General features: G+C 28.0%; 2 protein-coding genes across 2 annotated transcripts; both read left to right on the forward strand.

Annotated features, from left to right (window-relative positions):
- Positions 1–2,422: 2,422 nt before the first annotated feature.
- LOC112685952 lies at positions 2,423–11,816 on the forward strand. Its single transcript, XM_025558025.1, has 8 exons — positions 2,423–2,446; positions 2,615–2,676; positions 2,753–2,885; positions 10,680–10,856; positions 11,129–11,254; positions 11,365–11,499; positions 11,565–11,711; positions 11,805–11,816. Exons 1-8 carry the CDS (start codon positions 2,423–2,425, stop codon positions 11,814–11,816), a joined length of 816 nt encoding a protein of 271 aa, XP_025413810.1.
- Positions 11,817–12,606: 790 nt separating this feature from the next.
- LOC112685979 lies at positions 12,607–16,160 on the forward strand. The gene is made up of 6 exons (XM_025558055.1): positions 12,607–12,762; positions 13,132–13,217; positions 15,157–15,355; positions 15,481–15,589; positions 15,659–15,837; positions 15,929–16,160. The coding sequence occupies exons 1-6, from the start codon at positions 12,691–12,693 to the stop codon at positions 16,145–16,147; spliced, it is 864 nt and encodes a 287-aa protein (XP_025413840.1). The 5' UTR covers positions 12,607–12,690; the 3' UTR covers positions 16,148–16,160.
- The last annotated feature ends 5,747 nt before the right edge of the window (positions 16,161–21,907 follow it).

Consider the following 21,907-nt stretch of genomic DNA (forward strand, 5'->3'; position numbering starts at 1 on the left):
GCAAGTTTGAGATGCCATAAAAAGAGTTTTATTTCCTTCTCCCGTTTCGTAGACCAAATAATATAATTTATACTGTAAAATTTAACAATTTAACGGCTACACACATAATATTGGCAGCTGCTGTTCTGTATGTACACTCCAGGGTAGTGAGAAACATTTTCTAAAATTATGTTTTAATCCGTTTATATTCCTATGTGAAATCTACATCAGAAGTGTGTATTTACAGTAAATTGAATAGTATATTATGTTAACAATGTTAACTAAATATACTGTGGTATAAAACAACAAATTTATATATGTATTTATTGGATGTGTACAATATATAACCGTTGTAATGTGAGAATCTTTTGTTTTCTTATTTTATTTCTAGTTCATCTACCTTTCATTCTTCCTCTATTTAATGAAACTAATTAAAAAAATATATGGTATTTTTGGATATTTATCCCAACAGACAAATATTATTGGTTTTGAAAATGGAAATAAAAGTTTTAAATTATTTCAACATAAAAATATAATTGTTCAATTATACTAGGCATAAATAATTAAGAAATGTATAAACTGAATGAGTTTAGAATAAAGAAATTAGTAAAAAAAAATCAAATTAAGTAATGCAATAATTAACTTTCTATACATATTTTTGCTATGTACTATAGTTTTTGAGTTAAATTCACAATACTACAAAACTACCATCTATGACAAATTTTCAACCCTCTTGAGGCACGTGAAGGGAGTGAGTCATCATGACCAAATTTAGTTCCAATTACTTACTGATTATAATGAACAAGATGGCAGGTACCTGGCTTGAAATTTTTAAACTTAAAAAATAAGGACCACCCTAATATATATATATAGTACTATATCCGTGGCTGAAGTAGTAACAGTAGGTAATTTTAAATAGAAGGTAAATTTAAATTTTAAATTTATTGAATTTTATTATTTGTAATATTTTAATAAATAACTTTTTATTGTGTAATAATTGTAGGTAAGAAGATGTGTTGAGAAGGTTGATGTATACTTGATAAAATATTTATAAAAAATAACTAATTATTACAATAGTTAATAGGCCTTATTTATAAGTTCATTGTTGTAATAGCATAGGAAACAAATTTTAAGAACAGAAAAATCTTTAATTTAGCAAGGCGAAAAAATTCTAGTTGCTATATACTTTCCATACAATAAAAATAAGTCACAAATATATATATCTATACATATAAATTATAGATTGCTGTAGTAAGTAAAAAATTAAAATTTTATAACTGGCCTCCCCAGCCATGGAGGTCTGGACACGCCTATGTGTATAATGATTTATTTACTGAAATGGTCGAAGCACAAAAAAAAGTGTAAAAATATGTAAGTAGTATGTTCAAATTTTGAAAATTTGATTCAAAAGTCATATTATTATCGTGTTATAGTGATTTGATATAATAACCTAACATTATGATAGCGGTGAATAAATTACGCGCATGCATAGAATGCATAAGGTGCATTCCTGTGTTTAGATACTCCTCTACCCCCATCCCTTAGATTGTCTATCTATATTGGCGACAAACAAAATTAAAAAAATCTTGATCTATCTGATAACCCTTTAAAGATCGAAGGAAGCTTTAAAGAGCTTCTAAAATTCAAGATATTATCTGGAGATATCACATTAGAAAATCAATTAAAAAATTCTGAAGCAACATCCACTTATATTAGTAAAAATACTCTAATTTCGATAACTGGAAATATAATTTTTAAAAATGTGTTCAACAAAATACTCATAAATAAATCAAAATATTTTGGCGTAATTTTTGATGAAATAACTGATTTATCTAAAACTTCACAAAAAAGGATATATTCAGTCTCAGTTTAACAACTGGTTTACGTATGAAAAATAATATCATTCAAATGTCTTCCTCTAGTTTATTGACAGGCTGTTACAATTGCGATCGAGAAAATTAACAATAACTGCTTCACAATTTATTTTAGACAATTTAACTTTACCTATGAATAAATGTGTAGGAATAACTACAGATGGATGTTCTGTGATGCAATCTGAAAAATTCGGTGCAATTAAATTATTACAAACTCTAATGACATTTGCCATAAAATGTTTATGTTTTAGTCATGCTCTTAATGTATATATAATAAAAGGATGTAACAAATATTTGTTAGAAATGCAATCGGAATAATTAAAGCAGTAAGTTTTTTCAATACTTCAGCAAAAAAATATTTTGTTTTAAAAAATAGGTTGCCAATTTTTGTTTGGACCATCGTATTCAACATTGAAAAATAAATTGGACCGAAAAAAATTCAGTGCCTGATAAAGTTGAAATGTTCTGTTATGATTGCAATTTCACATTTATCATGTGTATCGCACACACCTCAGTATCGGATAATGAAATCTTATCGGATCGGACGCATCGTATTGCGATAATCGAATATGTGGTATTCACGTAGAGGACATGTAAAGGAAATGTAATGGCTATTAAAAAGTTTTATTAATATCAATGTTTTTATGAATCTATATTTCCATAACAATGTTTAAAAAAAACATTTTTTAATTTTAAACATAAAATTAATATTAATTAGATTTATTAATTATTAACAGTAAAATTTGGTAAATTTTACATAGAATTACAAAGAATTTCATTTCTTAACGCAGAAAGAAGAATTAAGTTGGAAGCTAAACACCTGGTAAGCCGACTGATCCGTTTTTAAAATAAAATTGATTGTATAAATAATTCAATACTTTAATGATGTTCTTAAACAGTATTCTCAAAATGAGTTCATCGTTCACTTCCACCAGTTCTGATTTCTCAGGATATATACGGCAGAGGGAAAGCGACTCTCAGTTGGATGAAGACAAGTATAGAAAACACTTACTCATGGGTGGATTTAAGGGGGTAGCTAGGGGACATTAGCCCAGGAGCATATTTAGATTTACTTCTAAGGGGGGCGACTAAAATTTTTTCTTTAATTCAGGCTCAAAATTTACAAGTAAAATTTTTGGTAAAAACAAAATGTAAAAATAACGACGAATAATAACAATGCCGTAGCAACCAAACATTGCGCCCGGGGCGAAACTTCAAAATGCGCCCTTACGTATTTTCAATTTGAAAATATTATGCTTATTAGATATTATTTTCGATGATTGTTTTGATTATAATATAAAGGCTGTTAAAGATTTTGTAAACAAAATATACGACATTGACCGTTGTAATTTTTAACATTAAACGCAAGATTTTCATTTTTGCGTTCTCCCAGGAATTGCGCCCGGGGCGTAGACACTTCTCGCCAACCCCTAGCTACGGCCCTGGGTAATAATCAACTGAACTGGACTCTAAACAAATAATCTATTATTCTATATCAACTATTATTTTTATCGACTTCCGGTCGATACAGGTTTATAATATTATTTATACTTACACGAAAATTATAACAAGGTATGAGAGGTAGTTTGCAGATAGCATATTACTGGAAGTATTAAGTCCTCTTAATATTTTTTTTTCTCGATAGGTTGAAATATGTATCCATAGTTTTCAATTTTAAATTTGGAAAATTTGTCAAAATATTCAAAATAAGCATAAACATTTTAAAATATGCACTCTCCTGCAAAATCTATCAAATATGCAAAAATATGCACATTCAAATTTTAGATCTGATATCATAGCACCGAGAAACGAATTTATTTCGCACTCTGCTATATTTAACAATAATTAAAAAAAAGTACGCAAATGCTAGAAGTCCCTAAGCCTAATTATATATATTTACCTATGTTTGAAAATGGTTTCAGATTAAAATTGATACCAATAATGTAACTATTTAAACTTTGTCATTATTATGAAAAAAATTACTCATTTATGAGGGGCTCAAAAACGTATTCTATAATTTAAAATTTTATATAGATTTAAAAAACTAACTAAATTCTTAAACCTTCATTAGCCCCTCCCTTGGTTAGTGATAAAACCCGCCCCAGCACCTACTTTATTGAATTATATATATATATATATATATATATATATATATATATATATATATGATAATGTTATAGTCAATGTCGGCAATCAGTGATAACTGAGAATGATTGTTCATTTGTGGCAATGGCTAATTTGGTTAGGCAATTTTGACACTAGATATACATTACCGAAAATGGCTAAGATTAACGGTCAAAGTTGACAATATTTAATTTATTATGTTTATTAAAAGTTAAACATCAATACAGTTTAAAATTTTATTTTATTTTCACAGCGTAAGCTATTATGTAATTTCCAGTTCCGTAGTTTTTTTGATACTCAACAAGCGCATACTTTTTTCATAATGACACCTCCAATAACATTGACTCTTTGCAATACTGTTATGCTCGGTAGTCTCCTGGAGAGTCAGTTAATTTGATTTTGGTGATAATATAGCTATTTTTAAGTCAAGAAAATTTTCCTTAAAAAGGGCTATTTCTGTTCTTGTATACTTTTATTTAGGAAAAACATTTTCTGTACCTACAACGTTTAATCAATTAATAAAAAAACCAATAGTGTATTATCTCATTTATAATCTAGTTAGGTGCTCACATACTTAATAGAAGTTATATTGAACATCTGAAAAAACAGCTAATACATTTCTAGACGATCTAGATGTGTCCTATCGATATCAGGAATCGGTATTGGTATAGTAGTCCCCACATTTATGTTTTCGAATTTGCTATTTGATGTATTTATTATTATTATTATTTGTTTTGTCTGCTTTTCTAAATGTTTCACCAATTCTTCACGAGCACGAAGCAATGGCGGCGTGACAGCAGATTTTTGAGTCCCTGGACTCAAGTCAGTGGGTGGGTAGGTGAGTAGATATTGACCATTGGGTATCGAGTGGGTATGTAGCATGTAGAACAAATAGTGGAGGAACTCTTTTTACAAGCTACCATTAAATTTATTTTTAGTTAGGTATGTGGGTGGTCAAAATCCTAACAGGACTCATGAAGTAAAATATTTCGTGCCGCCTCTAGCACGAAGTATGTTTTCTTGTCGTTGATTAACTATGTAATTAAAAACACTATAATTACTCTTCAATTTAAAAATTATATTACCTATTAATATATAACATAACATGATCTATGCCATGAGATTATTCTGGTTCACTATTTATAGTAGCTATCATAAAAATAATTAATAAGCACCAAAGGGACGCGTTTGACTAACAAATCGATTTAAATAATATTCAATTTTGATTCTCAGCTAACCGACAGTCATTAAATATTGACAAATACGAATTTATCCGCTTTTGTTTGATCAAAAATCCTATCAACTATAATTATTATATTTCTGACTAAACTATTGAAATATTGACTAACTTTAAGGAATTGTGTAATTTTTGATTTAAAACTAAATTTCTCAGCCCTTACTGAAATGATGAAAAACAAGACAATGCGCAAATCAGGTTTTATTAAACGAACTTGTGGATTATTCAGAGATCCTCTATTCCTAAAAATGTTTTTCTGTGCCCTTGTCTGCTTTAACTTGGAATATTTTCCATTAATTTGGACTAATAATACGTCAAAGCAAATCGATGCCATTGAATCAATTTAGAATAACTTTTTACGATTTATCTCCTTCAATTTTAACATTCATAGATCTCCTCATGATTCGTATGATTCAGTGTTAAAATTGATCAATCTTTATAGGTCTTTCTATATTAAAATATAAGCGCACTTTATTATTATCTAAGCTTTTACAAAATTTACTTTTTGGGAACATTGATTGTCAAGAACTCCTTTCCCTTATTCATTTTAAAATTAACCTCCTCAACTCAATAAATAGTGACTTATTTTATCACATCTCCCTTATAAAATGAACTATATGATAAACAGTCCCTTTACTATCTTGATGGTTGCGGATAATTCTATTACTTATGATTTTGTTTAGCACCTCTCACTTTTACATTTTTCTTTGTTGTTATTTACCTAATAAGTTCGTTTCATTTATAAATGTAAATTTTACAATTGTATTTATAATTTAGTTTTAATTTTGTTATTTTTGTTATCTTACTGTGTATAAGACTATAAGAGTTCACATAATGCGTTTAATATAAATACAGTGGTCGCCGCTTAATGTAATCCAGTTAATGTTATCAAACGTTTATTGTTATCGAAAAGTATAAGTACGGACCGAATGTATACTTATATGTGTAAATTATGACGGCTATTGTAATCAATACGCCTCATAATATTATCAGTTTGAGGTCATAAAATTATAATTTTGTAACATACAATCAAAGTTTTCGTCGAATGTCTCGAATATACCGTTATTTATTTACCGTATATTTATCTACCTTTCGTTCATATAGCATTAAGATAGTATCGTTGCTGCCCGTCGACCATTATCACGTTTGTATGTATCTGTATCGCGTGTGAGTAAAATTGAGTGAAAAACAAAAAATAAGTGACCTGACAATTTATGATAAAATTTTAATACTACAACGTTACGACAATTTACCAAAAATGGGACAATGAGAAGCAGCTATAAAACTACAAATTTCCCAACCATTATTGTATAAATTATTAAAAAAACGAATTGAAATAGAAAATTTAGCAACACTAAATTATTTAAAAATCCAAACATAAAGAGGATACGCAGTGAGAAAGAAAAACAGGTTGAATCAGCATTAACATTATGGTTTATTAATGTTAGAAAAAATGATGCACGCATTAATGGTCCAATATTGCGTCAAAAAGCTGAAGAACTTGCAAAAAAAAATGGGTATAGAAAATTTTATTGCCTCAGAATGTTTTCATCGCTGGATAAAACGTGAAAATATTGTATACAAATAAACGTACAAAGAACAAAAAGACGCAGATTTCTCGGCAGCAGAAAATTGGATAAAAACTGAATGGTCAAAAATTATTTCAGAATATACGCCCGACAATGCTTGTAATGCTGATGAAACTAGATTATTTTATCGTGCCTTGCCTGAGCATACTTATTTATTCAAAAATGAAAACGCAAAATGCTGTAAAATAGCAAAAGAGCGCATCTTTGTCCTATGTTGTACAAGTATGTTAGGTAAAAAACAAAAACTTTTGGTTATAGGGAAACGTAAAAATCCTCGTGGTTTTAAATCAGTAAAATGTTTACCAGTTGATTATTATACCAACACAAATGCTTGGATGACATCAGTTATTTTTAATGAGTGATTAATAAAGAGGGATAAACAATTAAATAATAAAATCCTTTTACATATTATACATATTTATTTACATTTAATTTAATTTTTTTAATTTTATATTTTTAATAACTATGTATTATGATTATAAAATTTGATGCAACACTACATTATTCATTTTTTTTTTATTTAACGTTGGTTTTATTATTATTTATAACTTACGTTTAATGTTATCAATCGGATTATGTTATCAGTTATGTCTCGTACCAACGTGATTACATTAAGCGGCGACCACTGTATAACCTTGTTTACGTTTATGTTATATGTTTATGTATAGGACTTAAGTCCTTTTATATGAATAAATTAATATCTTCTTCAGAATTCAAATAGGTAATTGTATCTGTCCGGAATTTGACTAACATTACTCCTAATCTTACTGGGCAAACAAACATTGTTTTATAGGGTGATCTTCCTATACCTGAAAATACATTTTATATGTAAATTATTAAATTTGATGATTAGCTGCAATATCCTTGCTTATATTTAAATGAATAATATATTTTAATTATTTATAAATATTTATCGAATTATCACCTGAATGAAAAGTACATTTTTTTCGAAATTGAATAAATTGCAATGCTGTTGGCCAATCTGTAGAATTATTTTCTGCCAACCAAGCAGCCTGCATATCTTCAACATTTCGATTTTCCCGTTCTATTGACCCTTGTGATTGACGTATGTTGAGGTTTTCCGTAAACGATGTTTATATCTCCCCACATTTCAATGAGTTTTCTTAAAATGAGATTCATAAATTTTCTACCATTTTTAGAGTGCAATATTGCTGGTGGTTGATACTCAAAAAAAAAAATAATAATATCTCTACGTTTTTTAACGAATAATGAATCAATATTTGTATTAAATTGTTCACGCTTATTGGCTAAATCCGTTATTAATAAATACTGTGATTTTATAATTTATAAATACACGGTAGGTACGTACACACTTAACGGACAAAGATCGCTTGACTGAAAGTGTATAGTACAATTTAATTGAAATATTTGGTGCAACAACCAGATATGTAGTTTTCTTTTTTTGAAAATTGATTTGTATCTGAGATTATGCAGCAGAAGCTGCTCTACGTATTAGTGCAATAAACAAATATGTACAATTATTTAACGATAGTGGACTTATCTCGTTTTATATGTCTGTTTATTTAAAGCTGATATTTATGCTTATTAATGTCTTCAAAAGTGAACTGGTTATTGCATTGAATTTATAGATAAATTAACTTTCATTCATTATTTTATTAGAGTTAAAATGAAATATAGAGTTTCATTGGTGATAAATCGATAACCGATAAATGGCATTGGCTGTAAACTTATGAATCGATGTCGGAAATATTCACCGATTTCGCACAATGACTGGTTTGCACCACCAATTACTAACATTGCCTAGTAATTACCTACATTGTCTGAATTTCCGACAATGACGGTAACATATACACATGTATACATTATGAACGGTTAATGAAAAAACTATAATCATAATTATGATAATAACCAGAATGAGGATGACGATTTCTGAACGTTTTAATTAATTTACAGATATAACGAACAAAATATGTATCCAGATATATATTTAAAGCTGAACTTAGCCGAAAAAGAATTGAAAGAATCAAAGATAAAATATGCCCAAATAGAATCTGAATTAGAAATATACAAAAAAAAAGAATTGTCCTGTGAAAAAATAAAATCAAAAGTGGAACTTGATATGAAAGTACCTACAAAATAATATTATTAAGTTATATAAGGATAGGCACAATTTTATTTTTTACCTGGGAGGGGCTTGAAAAATGTATACCAAACAGATCGGTGGGGGGGCTTTACCCCTTAATTATTGTACCTTAACCAATCTTAATTTCATTATTACACAAAATTACCTTAGATCTTATCTCAAATTTTAAGAGGGGATATGATATATCAATATATTTACCACAGTATACATATTATAGTAACAAACATATAATTTTTTACTTGAGGGAAGACACAATTTTTTAATACCATTATTTCACTTTTCAAAGCATTCATGTATATGATAAAGAACTCCTAGAAGAAAATAAAAATGCATTTAATATTAAATTATAATAATAATATTATAATATAATTAATTATTATTTTTATTATTATTATTATTATTATATAATTTATTATTGTTTAATATAATTATTATAATTAATAATATTAAATTTATTACAACCTTATGATTTTTTATTAATATATCCTTTCTTAATAATTTTTAAAGAAAAAGTGCTCTCATCATAATTTGAACGCACCGTAGCTTCGCACGAATAAAATTATTTTGTAAATCCGCAACTCTGCATGCACCGTACTTCAGCACAGTCAAAAAAATTAACGTACCATAGCTCCGCATTCTAAAAATATTTTTAACACCCAGAGTCTGAATAGCATAAAATTATTTGTAATATCGAAAACACTAAAGCTCTACATTTATCAATAAACTTTAAAGTCTTTTCATGCCAAATTTAATAATTTATTTACTTCAGCACATCAAAATATTGCAGTTTTCATTAAAAACTTATTAGCTATGCAAAAGGATTCTTACATACGAATGAATTCTGCTAATAATAATGAAAGTAGGATAGTTAGAACTAAACAAAAAACCAATATGGAATTTATAAATAAAAACATAGAATTATATAACGACGGCCAATCGATAGAATACAGATTGTTCTTTTTTTTAATTATATACAAAAATGATGTGCGGAGTTAGGTGTTAAAAAAAAAATATTTGCGGAGTTAAAGTGATCTAAGATTGTTATTCTTATGTATAAATATAAAAAAAAAAATTATTTATAATAAAAATGTGTTACTTGTTAATAAGTGTAATTAATTGATTAATATTTTATGTTTTTAAAATACATAACAGTAATTAATCTTGTTAATAATAATTAAATAAAAAAAAAAATTGTAATCAATGAGGATATTTTTATTTTTATATTTTGTCCCGTATTAACAAGAAAATATATGGTCACCTTATGTATATGGCATGTGATTGGTACCTAACAGAGACCTGTTAGAACTGAAAACCTCATCGACAAAAATCGGTTTCATTCGGTTTCTATTCGAGTCCAAGTTTCACAAAGTTGTTCATACATTTAAGGTTTAGTTTCGTTCTGATTATGTTTTTGGCAAGCGAAAATAGTATTTCATTATTTATTTAAATTTTTAAATTTTGTTGTTTGAAATATGAAGATATAATAATAATGAACTTGTTGTAAATGTTGTTTATTTTATGTTGAAATTAAAAACTTAAAATTAGAGTTAATGAATGTTTGAAAAGAACTCGCACTCTCGGAAAAAAATTGTTTTCTTGCGATCGATAAGAACAATTTTTTGTACAATTATCATATGAACATTTAATATTTTATTCTTCATAATATATATAATATTTATTATTCATTTATTTATTTATTAATTTTATTAATATAATTAATATTAATTATTTCATAATTTAATTTTACAAAGGAAAAAAATCAAGTTATAAAGGACTTAAGACAAACAGAAATGGACTATATAAAAATGATTCATGACCAAAAAAGTCAAATAATCGACTTAAATGTTCAGTTGAATAGTACACAAGCATCCAGAGAAAGGGAGCATGATAAATTAGAAATGTTAATAATTAAAACACAGGACTTGGAGGTAATATTATTGTATGAATTAAATGTTTACAATAAGGAAGTAATAAACTCTTTATGGATGTTGTTTGCTCAGATTGATAACAAAAAATTACAGAAAAGAATAAAAGATATCGAAAAAAATAATTTAAACATAATAGATATGTGTAATAAAAAATCTTGGGAAATGAATAAAAAAAGTAGTATCATCGATAAACTACAAGTAAATAGAATACCATAAGAAAAAATTGTCATTAAAGAATACACATTTTCACATTTTTGTAACGTTTGTTTTAGGACCAGATAACCGATTATCAAAAACAGTTAACAGCAAAAAATCTAGAACAAAAAAATAAAGATATTCAAATCATGAAAGTCACCTATGATAATAAAGGAAAATCAAATAATCTCTTGCTATGTAAGGTACAGTAGAACTTATTGCAAATAAGGGTAACACGACAAATTCTTTGTTTCGTTTATAAAATGTAAAGATATTGTAATCATTAATTTGTTGTACATGTTATCTATTTTAGGCTGAAATTAAAAAATTAAAATTTGAGTTGATGAATGTCGAAAAAAAACTCGCAGTCTCGGAAAAAAAATATTTTCTTGCAATCGATAAAGAAGAGAAGTCCATAATTGCGATTAATTTTCTGAAGAAGGAAATTGTAATTTTATTGATTTAAATATTTATCTTGTTTGATTTTACTAATTATAAAACTGTATTCTTTAGGAAAAAGGTGAATTAATAAAAGAACATAATGATACACTCAGAGCTAAATTAAAATTTAGGAACAAACAAATGCGTACTTTAAAAAGGAAATGTCGTGAAACACAAAAGAGATTGCAATTAGAATTGGAAGAATGTTTAGTTGAAAAAGTAATTTATAAAAAAATGTTATATTTATACTGTAATAGTGTAATAGTAAATTTAACATTACTTTTAATCAATTTCGGTTACTATGTCCATTAGTTTTTATTTTAGTTTTTATAGTAGGTGAAAGGTTTTATTTTTAACGTGTTGGTAGTGCTTACCCTTCCTTACAAATTATATAATTTAGTTCAACTATTCTCATTGATTGTTTAAATTCGGAACTAGAATAAAAGTTGGGCATTGAATTCATGGCTATAATTTTTGTTAACGCTTGATGGATTTTTTCTTCCAGAACTCCAAATTTGATTTCTTTCAATATTCTTATCGATATAATTCTACGTAATTTCCGGGGTTGTGGTTTACGGAATTTCGACGATGAAGATAAAAACTCAATATTTAAATTATTTGAAGATCACAATGAACACCGTGTTTAACTAACAAATGTATTACATTCTTAATTTTCATGACAATTATCATCACTAGGAAATAAATTAAAGTATATCAATAATTACAATCACTTTTATTAATTTTATAGGCATATATTTTGGATGATAAAATTGATTTATTATGTATAGCATATAATATATATTGTGATTTATATATTATTGTACTTATAGTTTAAATCTATAAAATATTATACGATAAACGAATGCATCTTATTAATTTTTAACCATTATAATATACACGGGCTTTAATATATTTTTTTTGCCCACGTGCCTGGGTTCCGTGTGCCCCCGTGTAATCTAATACCCGTTCACAACCACGACCTCTAGTTGGCACCCATGATTTGTTGTTCTGTAAATTCGTTGCTAAAATTAACCGATGTCACCCATCTGGGAGCTAGATACGCTGGGCGTAATTTAACTGCAGGATCTATTTGTTAGACACCAAGTCACACTATTCTGCTATACTAAATGTTATTTTAATTATTTTGTTTTAGGATGAGTGGGAAAGAACACCAATTGGTGCCAATGTAATCCCCAATATGATTGTACCAGTAGTAAATCCAAGGGACAGTATTGTCTTAGAAAGAGATGAATTGCAGAAAAAATATTCAGTGAGTTACTTATATATGATAGTTACAGAAAACCAAATAAATGGTTATCAAATACTTATTCAATTTAAAAAATAACAATACATATATTAACAGATAATTTCTCGGAAACGATTAAAACATTTTATAAAAATTAAATATTTAAGGTATTTGTTTCTAAAAATGCATGTTTTAATTTATTTATTCGTTATCATTAAAAAAGTAAAAAATAAATTATTTGCTTAATGTATAGTTTTTATTATATATTAGTCATATTTATCTCTCAAAACGTTCAGTGCTTAAATTTTTTTTATTTAAAAATTATAATCCTTATAATATTATCTATTATTATTGTTATTGTATTCTACTACTAATAAATATTTTATTCCACAGAATTGTATAGTTGCTAAAGAAAGTACTGCAAAAGAACCGCTATCGGTAAAATTTGAAAATGAAGTACTTAAATACCATTACTCTAAGTATGGACGATAATTTATAATCAGAGTACGGATTTTGAAGGCATTTGCTTTCTTTTTTTGGGTGTTTTGGATACATTTTTTGCTTTTATGTTTCATTTTTCAAATATCACAGATTTTTTGGTATTTTGGATACTTTCTTTGCTTTTAGGTAACATTTTCTTCAAAACATGTTCTAAATAAACGTATTTGAAATGTTAGTATTTATTTTTATATTATACTAGCTGACCCGACAAACGTTGTTTTGTCATTATTTTGTTTTGTTATTTTGAAAAAAAAAAATAATTTAATATAAGTGTGTAAGGATGTGGTATATAAGTGGAAGAGGTATGGAGTGCTGTGAACGGTTACGGAATAAAATGAAAAAACATCAAACATTTATTTTCTTAATAATTTATAAAAATTGACCCTTTAAAATTATATGTATCGCTAACTATGACAATATTAGTAAAAAGCAATATCAATCCCTTAATGCAACAGAGTGTACAATATTTTTTGTTATCCCGTATTTCGTCAACACAAACTGGATAGTTCGAAAGCACGTCACGTATAATTGTCCGTGTGAAAAACATGATGTGCTCAAATATAAGCCACATATAGTCATCGATTACATCAGATATCTAATATTTGTTTAGAGAATCTTCCGCACACTGCTTTTTCTGATTGAATCGCAAGTATAGAAATCGTTCGCTTTCTATCTTTACATATACGTTGACCATGAATTTTTGACAAATCTCACGACATCGTAGAATAACGTTGTCCTGATCGCGTCTGATCATCAACCGATATGCATAATAATCCTTCGAACTAACATTCTTGTTTGTTTTAGCACCGATTGCGGGATCTTGTTGTTTAATATTTATGCAATAATCGTCATTTAATACCAAAAATAAAATTAATAGTTTTTTATTAGTTTTATTTAATAATTAATTTTCAATTGTGCAGTTATCGACCTGGTCAAAATTTATTTAATTAAACTACGATTAATTAAACAATAGCACTTTTCTAAATTTTTTTTTTGTAAAAACCTTCTCCTGGTAATTACGAACAATTAAAATAATTTGAGCCAAATGGGGCCAACCGTTCTCTATTGATGAAATTTTATACATTTTTGGCTCCATTTTTGGTTCTTGAATTCCAAATCTTGTTCGATCATTTTTTCGACAACCTTTCCCTGTGTGTTTAGTTTGTCACATACCGTATGATATACCATATAGTAGATTGATATATCTTAAAACGGCAATAAACACAAAAATATGCTCTCATTTCGGAAATTATCTACTCAGAATTACAGTTTAGTTTTCGTTGTAACACCATATGCCATATTTATTTACAAAATGCCGAAAATTATTTATTATTATTTTTAAACCCATTATTAATGTTTTTTTTTAACTTTTTGTAATATTTATACAGCTTTATTGCTTTTTTTTTTTTAGTGTTTTTCTTTAGTTTTTTATTGCTTTAAAATCCGTATTTTATTCATTATCATTAGGGCTCGGATTTTAAAGCAAATGCTTCTTTTTTTTATATATGAGATAGACCTCTAATTTTTAAATATAAATTCGTTTCACATTTTTCTGTTTCCAAATAAACCAAATTATTTTTGCTTTTTTTGTACCGATAACTTCAGTGGATGTAAAGCATAAATTTTCTTAGTATAAAACATTCTGTCACATGATAGAGACAGTTTCACTACTGAAAATCTTATAAAATACATGGTAGTTAATTATTTTTTTATTCAGTGTTATAACTGATTCGTGTTAATTTTTGGTCATGTTTTTATTTTTACTTTTTTTAAAGATAAATTTGCTTTTATTTTGCTATTTTAAAAAATGTTTTCCTTTTTTTATCATTTATTATGCTTTAAAATCCGAACCATAATAATCATTAATGTACACTCATGAGTTAGAATTAAATTAATCTTATAATGTTTAAAATATAGACTTCAAGGACAACTCGATAAAAAAAAAATTTTAATTCAAGAATTAAAAAATAAACGATATTGTGCAAATCGACAAGTTGTAGAGTTAAACAATAAAATAAAAGAGGACGAAAGAATAGCTCATGCTAAATATTTAGAGTTGTTGAATAAATCTGGAGGTGATAAACATAGGTTAGGACTTGAAATAAGGTCTCTTAAGGTAAGATTATACTACTGTAAATTATTTTTTCTAAGTCATTATAGGTACGTTTTGTAGTTATAAAAATATAGAATCAATATACTCTACGGTAATAATATGTTATGTAATTATTTTTATCGAAACAGGATGAAATTAAAATTATCAACATTAATTTAAGTACAAGTAAATCAATCGTTAATGAATTGAGATCGGCTATTGAAGTTCTGACTTATGATAGTTCAATTTTAAATAAAAGTAATCATTCTTTCATTTTAAGTGTTTTGACTGATAGTAAAATAATTGATTGTTTTTTTGTTTTTTCAGGTAACAAAATAGGCATCAAAGCGATTGCTGAAAATGAAGATCTGAAAAGTGAATTGAGTCAAATAAAATTAAAATTAGAACCTTATATTACGATGTACCAAAAATATTTTAAAGAAAATGATCGTTTGATAAAAGATTATCAATCCTTAAACGAACAATTTAATTACGAACGGAAAAATGTAATATTTCAACATTTTTTTCCCTAACAATATATTAATATACGAGTATTTAATAATTTTAAATATAAATTAATACAATTCGAATTTTTAGAGTTCTGCTAAAATCTTCGAATATCAAAAAATTATAAACGAAGACAAACACGAAATAAATAATCTAAAGGTCAAACTTAAAAGGTGTGAGAAAATAATGGAGAACACTAACTGCAGTATACAAGAAACGAAAATGGCCAAGATCATAGAATCGATGTCATCGAAAATGTTGATAAACGAACGAGAATTGAAGTATAATAGTTATTATGAATATGTATGATAATTTTTAAGGTGTAATTAAAAGCAAATATTTTTTTCAAGAACAAAAGAAAATATCATAAATAAAATGAAAGAAGAATTTAATATTTTAATGAAGCGATTTGAAAACGAGCAAAAAAATAATTCAGATTTACGAATTATTTCTAAAAATTTGGAGAAAGAAATAAATATTTTAATGAATACAAAAACTCCAAAATTTGTAATTAATACAATTAATAAAAATGACATATTCGTTTTTTATATAATAAATTGTTACAAATGTAGATTGAAAAATCTGAATTAGTAACACAGGAATATGTAAACGATATAAAATCTAAAAGTACGAAATATTGGCAAACCATACAAAAGCAAAAGGCGCAATTGGAAGGTTTAAAAGAAATCATCAAAGACAGTGAGAAAATTAAACCACGAGTCAAGTTCCAAATTATAAATGAAAAAATTCCAAAAAAAAATGTATGGTATAAGAAGTAAGTGTTACAAAACTCATCGATTTTCTATTTTTTTTTTCAACAGAAATTATTTATAATAGTTTATTTGTATGAAAATTATATTTTAAGTATAGTATTGATCTATAATATATACATAGTAAAAACCATATTTAATGATACCAGTTGTAGTTTGTTGTAGTTTGTATATCGGATGTAATGATCTTAGATTGAAGGCAAATATCCTATATTGAATATACTAATTTGAATCGATTATTATGACGTCTTTATAATGAGTCATTATTAATGATTATAGTGTCATCATTATATAGATGTTATGATGGTTATTTGTAATTATATTGAAAAAATATTTTATGTAACTATTGACTAATACATGACTTTATTTATTTCGTGCGGTAATAATTTAAAAGTAAATAGAAATTAAAAATTAAATTATTAGAGTTAATAATTATGCGTTTTCTGTCTATCATAACTTTGAGTTCATAAGTGGTTAGGAAAGGCATAGCCAGGACCATCCCGATAAAAAAACTATGTTGGGGGGGGGGGGGGTGTAGTCTAACTAATTGCCAACTTGTGGTCTTAAAAATTGTCTTGCTTCGATCGAATATTTTCATGTTATAATATACATTATATATATTATTTTTAATTAGGTTGATATTATATATCATTATATAGTAGGTATGTAGTGCAATATAAGAAATCTACATTTTAACCAAAGATTTTATTATAAAACAAGGTTTATACAATATAATTATGATGGCCAGGTATTCAAATACAAATATTTTATTACATATTATACATACAAATATATATTATAAATTTATAAAACGTATACTATTTTTTTTTTTTATTAAAAATTAAACTTAAGTAAAAAAATTAACAGTTAAATACTTAAATCTCTATTCTTCTATTCTTCTTTTAATGTTGACCACTGTTGTGCTAATTTATTAATGTCCAATTGGTCCACAATATCTTTTTCTATTCCTAATATTACTAAGAAATTTAATCGATCATCTTTCATTGATGATCTGAGAAATGTCTTCACTTATTTTAATGTACTGAATGTCCTCTCATTTGATGTTACAGTCACTAGAGAAGTTAAAGCCACACAACATAATAATTAGCAAATAGTAAAATATGTTTGACTTCTTCAGACTTTTTCATTCTTCTTCTTCTTCTTCTTTTGGCCATTCTACTCTCTGAGATTTAGTCGTCACTACAATATCCCGCCACTTTTCTCCGTCTTGAACAATTTCATGTTAATTTCCTATGCTCATTTCCTTTAGGTCTTCCACCACTCCATCAATCCACCTCTTCCTGGGACGTTCCTTTGGTCGTTTTCCCTTCGGTTTCCACTCGAACGCAACCCGTACAAGGTCATTTTCTTCTCTTCTTATGATATGACCTAGTCATTGAATCCTTTGACCTTTGATGAAGCTATTAACTGGAGCCAGATTCATCATTTTCTGCAGTTCTTTATTGAATCTTCTTCGCCAACATCCCATATTCGTGTCAAACACAGGGCCACATATTTTTCGCCATATCCTGTTTTCAAGAGTTCTTAACCTCCTTTCCGTCGTTACCGTTGTAGTCCAGGCTTCACATCCGTAGATCAATGTGGGTATTATAATTGACACATACAATCTCATTTTAGATCTTCTCGAGAACGTTTTTGAGTTAAGAAATTTCAGTTATGCGTAGAAGGTTTGTTCCGCTTTGTTTATAGGTATATTTATTTCTTTAGACCAATCGTTCTTTATGCTCAGAGTTGTCCCTAGATACTTGAATTCCTCTACTTTTTCAAACGTTAGTCCTTTACTTTGCTGTGGGTCTATGTCACTATCTATTAGTTCCATTAGTTTAGTCTTGTTTGTGTTTATTGTTAGACCGACTTTTTCCACGGTTTTTTCCAGTTTCCTTGATGCATTTGCTATTTCTGTAAACGAGTTTCCTATTATATGCAGGTCATCTGCGAAACCGAGAATACGCAGGCTTTTTCGTTAAACATTTAAAATGTTTTGAGTGATTTAGTAACAAGTTAAATAATATCTCTAGTTGAGCCTAGACTAAATCTAGATAATTTAGATTGGATTTATACTATCTGGTGGAAATAAAGAGAGTGAATTTGTAATATTTTTAAGAGTAATATTTGATTTGTTTAAATGTTGTGAAAACAATTTGAACAATGGCTGAATAGAAAAAAATACATTGTTTTTTTAGTTGATATTTGATAATGTGATCAGTGTATCAAGAGCTAACTTAAATTCTCTTCGGTAAAATAAATGTATTATACATTCAACTTCAGTGGATGGTATTGAGTCAATTCGTTTAGGACATAATCTTCTACAATTATGTGTTTTAAAATAACTCTCTCATTCGGCTATCAGTAGCCATAGTGTCAAGTCGTCCATAGTACTCCGTTACTTCGTAATCGCGCGTATTTTTAATTTAATTTCAATGCATTCCAATAATAAAATTAAAAATACTTCACCTCAAGACCTCGATCTTCCTGACACTTCAAATGAAAGAACTAGCAGTATCGCTCTTACACATCCTCACACTAGCAAAAATAGGTTCTCTCCGCTATTAACTCTCCAAGACACCGGTGAATTGAACAATGTTACAGAAAACGACAGTACTCAGCAACCCCAAGTCAGACCTAAAATTCCAACTATATATGTTTGTAATATTACCGATTACGAAAACTTTCATGCTTCATTAGAAAATATAACAATTGACAATTTCTCCATTGTAAATACAATATCTGCCCTAAAAATTAATTTAAACTCGATTGATGACTATAGAATCGTTACTAAACTTTTCGACGAGACAGAAATTGAATACCACACATACCAGTTTCCTGAAAATAAACAGCTTTTGATAGTCATTACAAATCTACCTGTTAACACATCTGAAACTTGTATTTACAATGAACTTCAAGAACTTAAATTCGAAGTTGCTTCAGTCACACGCCTTCAAAACCAGTTCAAATCGCCAAACCCAATCGTAGCAGTTTTATTATTAAAATCATCTACTGAAATATTTTCTTTAAATAGACTTCTATATTGTATAATAATAATAGAACCATGTAAACCCTCCAAGGATATCCCACAATGTACAAATTGTCAAAGATTTTCCCACAGCAAAAAGTTTTGCAATCGATCATCAAGGTGTGTCAAATCACACTGTAGTGATCATCACTACAGTCAATGTAAGAAACCAACAGAAGCCCCCCCCCCCCCAAAATGTGTTAACTGTGATAGTGATCACCCAGCTAATTATCGAGGGTGTTTTTTTTACAATGAAATATCAAGAACCAAAAATAAAAAATAAAACTAGTACAATTCTGTTCCATAGGAAAAATCACACTATCACAATACCTAACTTAAATATTTAAAATATATATTCAATCAAAGGTAACACTAATACGCATAACACATGCCTCTGTAATATTAAAAGTAATAACAATAATTATTAAGACAAATCAGCCAATTTCACAAATAACGATAACGACTTTATGAAAACTCTTTAATTAAAACCACTAATTAACACATTTGTTACCCAATTAATGCAGAAAATAATACAAAATCTGCCAGTCATCATTAACAGCTTAAACTTAAACACTAATGGAGCCCCATAGTATCTTATTATTGAACTGGAACGCTAACGGCCTTAAAAATCAAAGAAATACATTATGAGCTTCTCTTAATCATCACAACATTCACATCGCATACATTACTGAAACGCATTTGTCGAATACAGATAAAATTAAATTCCCAGGCTTCAAAATTTATCGCGCTGATCGTATTACACAATCTCGTGCCATGGGCGGAGTGGCTATTCTAGTACGAAACAAAATCAAAAAACAACAATTGCCTACACTTGTCCTTACGTACTTAGAAGCCGTAGCAGTTTCAATTAGCATAAATAATAACGTACGTCTCACCAGCCTACCCCATATCGAAATTGATTATTCTCTGGTATGTGACCTTTAATATATAATTTGTATGTATTTGTATGACCATTCCCGCCATTTGTAAGCCAACTGAATTCGAGTTACATCAAAAATAGAAAGGCGGGCTGGGGTGACATCTCGCCAAATAAAGGCTATTAAACCAAGATATCACCACCATTCCCCCTCTCCACACTGATGCAAAAATTGTCATATCCGATCAAGAAAAATGTGATGTTTTTTCAAATATGCTGAACAATACCTTTTTTCCCAACCATATTTATAATCCAAGCAACGACCTAAGAATAAAACACACCTAAGAACTAAAAAATTACGAAGTCCAAAACTCCATAAACTACGTAACGCCAAATGAAATCAAACAAATTATGAAAAATCATCCGAACAAAAAATCACCGGGTCACAACAAAATTACAAACCTTATGTTAAAAAAATTACTACCGAAAGAATTAGTGTTTATGTCCACATTATTTAACTCTTTGTTGTGTCTTGGTTACTTTCCATCCAAATGGAAAGTCGTAATCATAATATTAATAAACCAACCAGGGAAAGTCAAATCCAATCCTGACAGCTATAAGCCAATCAGCCTCTTATCTTCAATTTCAAAATTGTTTGAAAAACTCATTCACACTAGACTTATTTTCTATTGAAATGCCATAGATCTTATACCCAAATTCCAATTCGGGTTTAGATCAAATCATTCTACGGTTCAACAATTACTTAGAATAACTGAACACATTAACACTGCATTTGAAAAACATTGTCATACTGGAGCTGTATTTATAGATATTTCAAAAGCATTCGATAAAGTCTGGCACGAGGGCCTACTGTTTAAACTAAAATCCATTAATACTCCATCTTACTTATTCAATATTATAAATTAATTTCCACTAAACAAGCAGTTCACTGTAAAAATACATGATAACACCTCTGACCTTATGCCTATAACTGCTTGGTGTACCTTAAGGCTCTAAGGTTGGTCCCATTCTATTTAACATCTACGTATATGATATCCCCCAGTCTCCTCGTACGAATATTGTCCTTTTTGTAGACGATACTACAATATTCACCGAATCACGTAACATTGAAACAATTATCAAAAATTTGCAAGTACATCTTGATACAATATCTTATTGGTGTAATAAATGGCGTATCCAAATGAATGCGTTAAAAAGCACAGGTGTTATTCTTAGTTTTCGTCCTTACCGCCTCCTGCACAATTAACATTTAACAATGTAAATATACCTTGGAGCTCGTCAGTAAAATACCTTGACTTGACATTGGATAAACGGCTAACATGGCAGTTCCATATATCATCCAAACTTCAACAGGCATATCAGTACCT

This window comes from Sipha flava, unplaced genomic scaffold (assembly GCF_003268045.1).
Source record: "Sipha flava isolate LNK unplaced genomic scaffold, YSA_version1 299_pilon_pilon, whole genome shotgun sequence".
NCBI lineage: Eukaryota > Metazoa > Arthropoda > Insecta > Hemiptera > Aphididae > Sipha > Sipha flava.

What these genes read in the sequence shown, in the direction of transcription:
- LOC112685979 (XM_025558055.1), top strand. Translation starts at nt 12,691, where the DNA reads ATGATTGTACCAGTAGTAAATCCAAGGGACAGTATTGTCTTAGAAAGA. An exon ending in AATTGCAGAAAAAATATTCA is followed by an intron (nt 12,763 to 13,131) that starts GTGAGTTACTTA and finishes TTTATTCCACAG; the next exon opens with AATTGTATAGTTGCTAAAGA. An exon ending in TTGAAATAAGGTCTCTTAAG is followed by an intron (nt 15,356 to 15,480) that starts GTAAGATTATAC and finishes TTATCGAAACAG; the next exon opens with GATGAAATTAAAATTATCAA.
- LOC112685952 (XM_025558025.1), top strand. Translation starts at nt 2,423, where the DNA reads ATGTGGTATTCACGTAGAGGACAT. An exon ending in GGTATTCACGTAGAGGACAT is followed by an intron (nt 2,447 to 2,614) that starts GTAAAGGAAATG and finishes AATTTTACATAG; the next exon opens with AATTACAAAGAATTTCATTT. An exon ending in AGTTGGAAGCTAAACACCTG is followed by an intron (nt 2,677 to 2,752) that starts GTAAGCCGACTG and finishes GTTCTTAAACAG; the next exon opens with TATTCTCAAAATGAGTTCAT.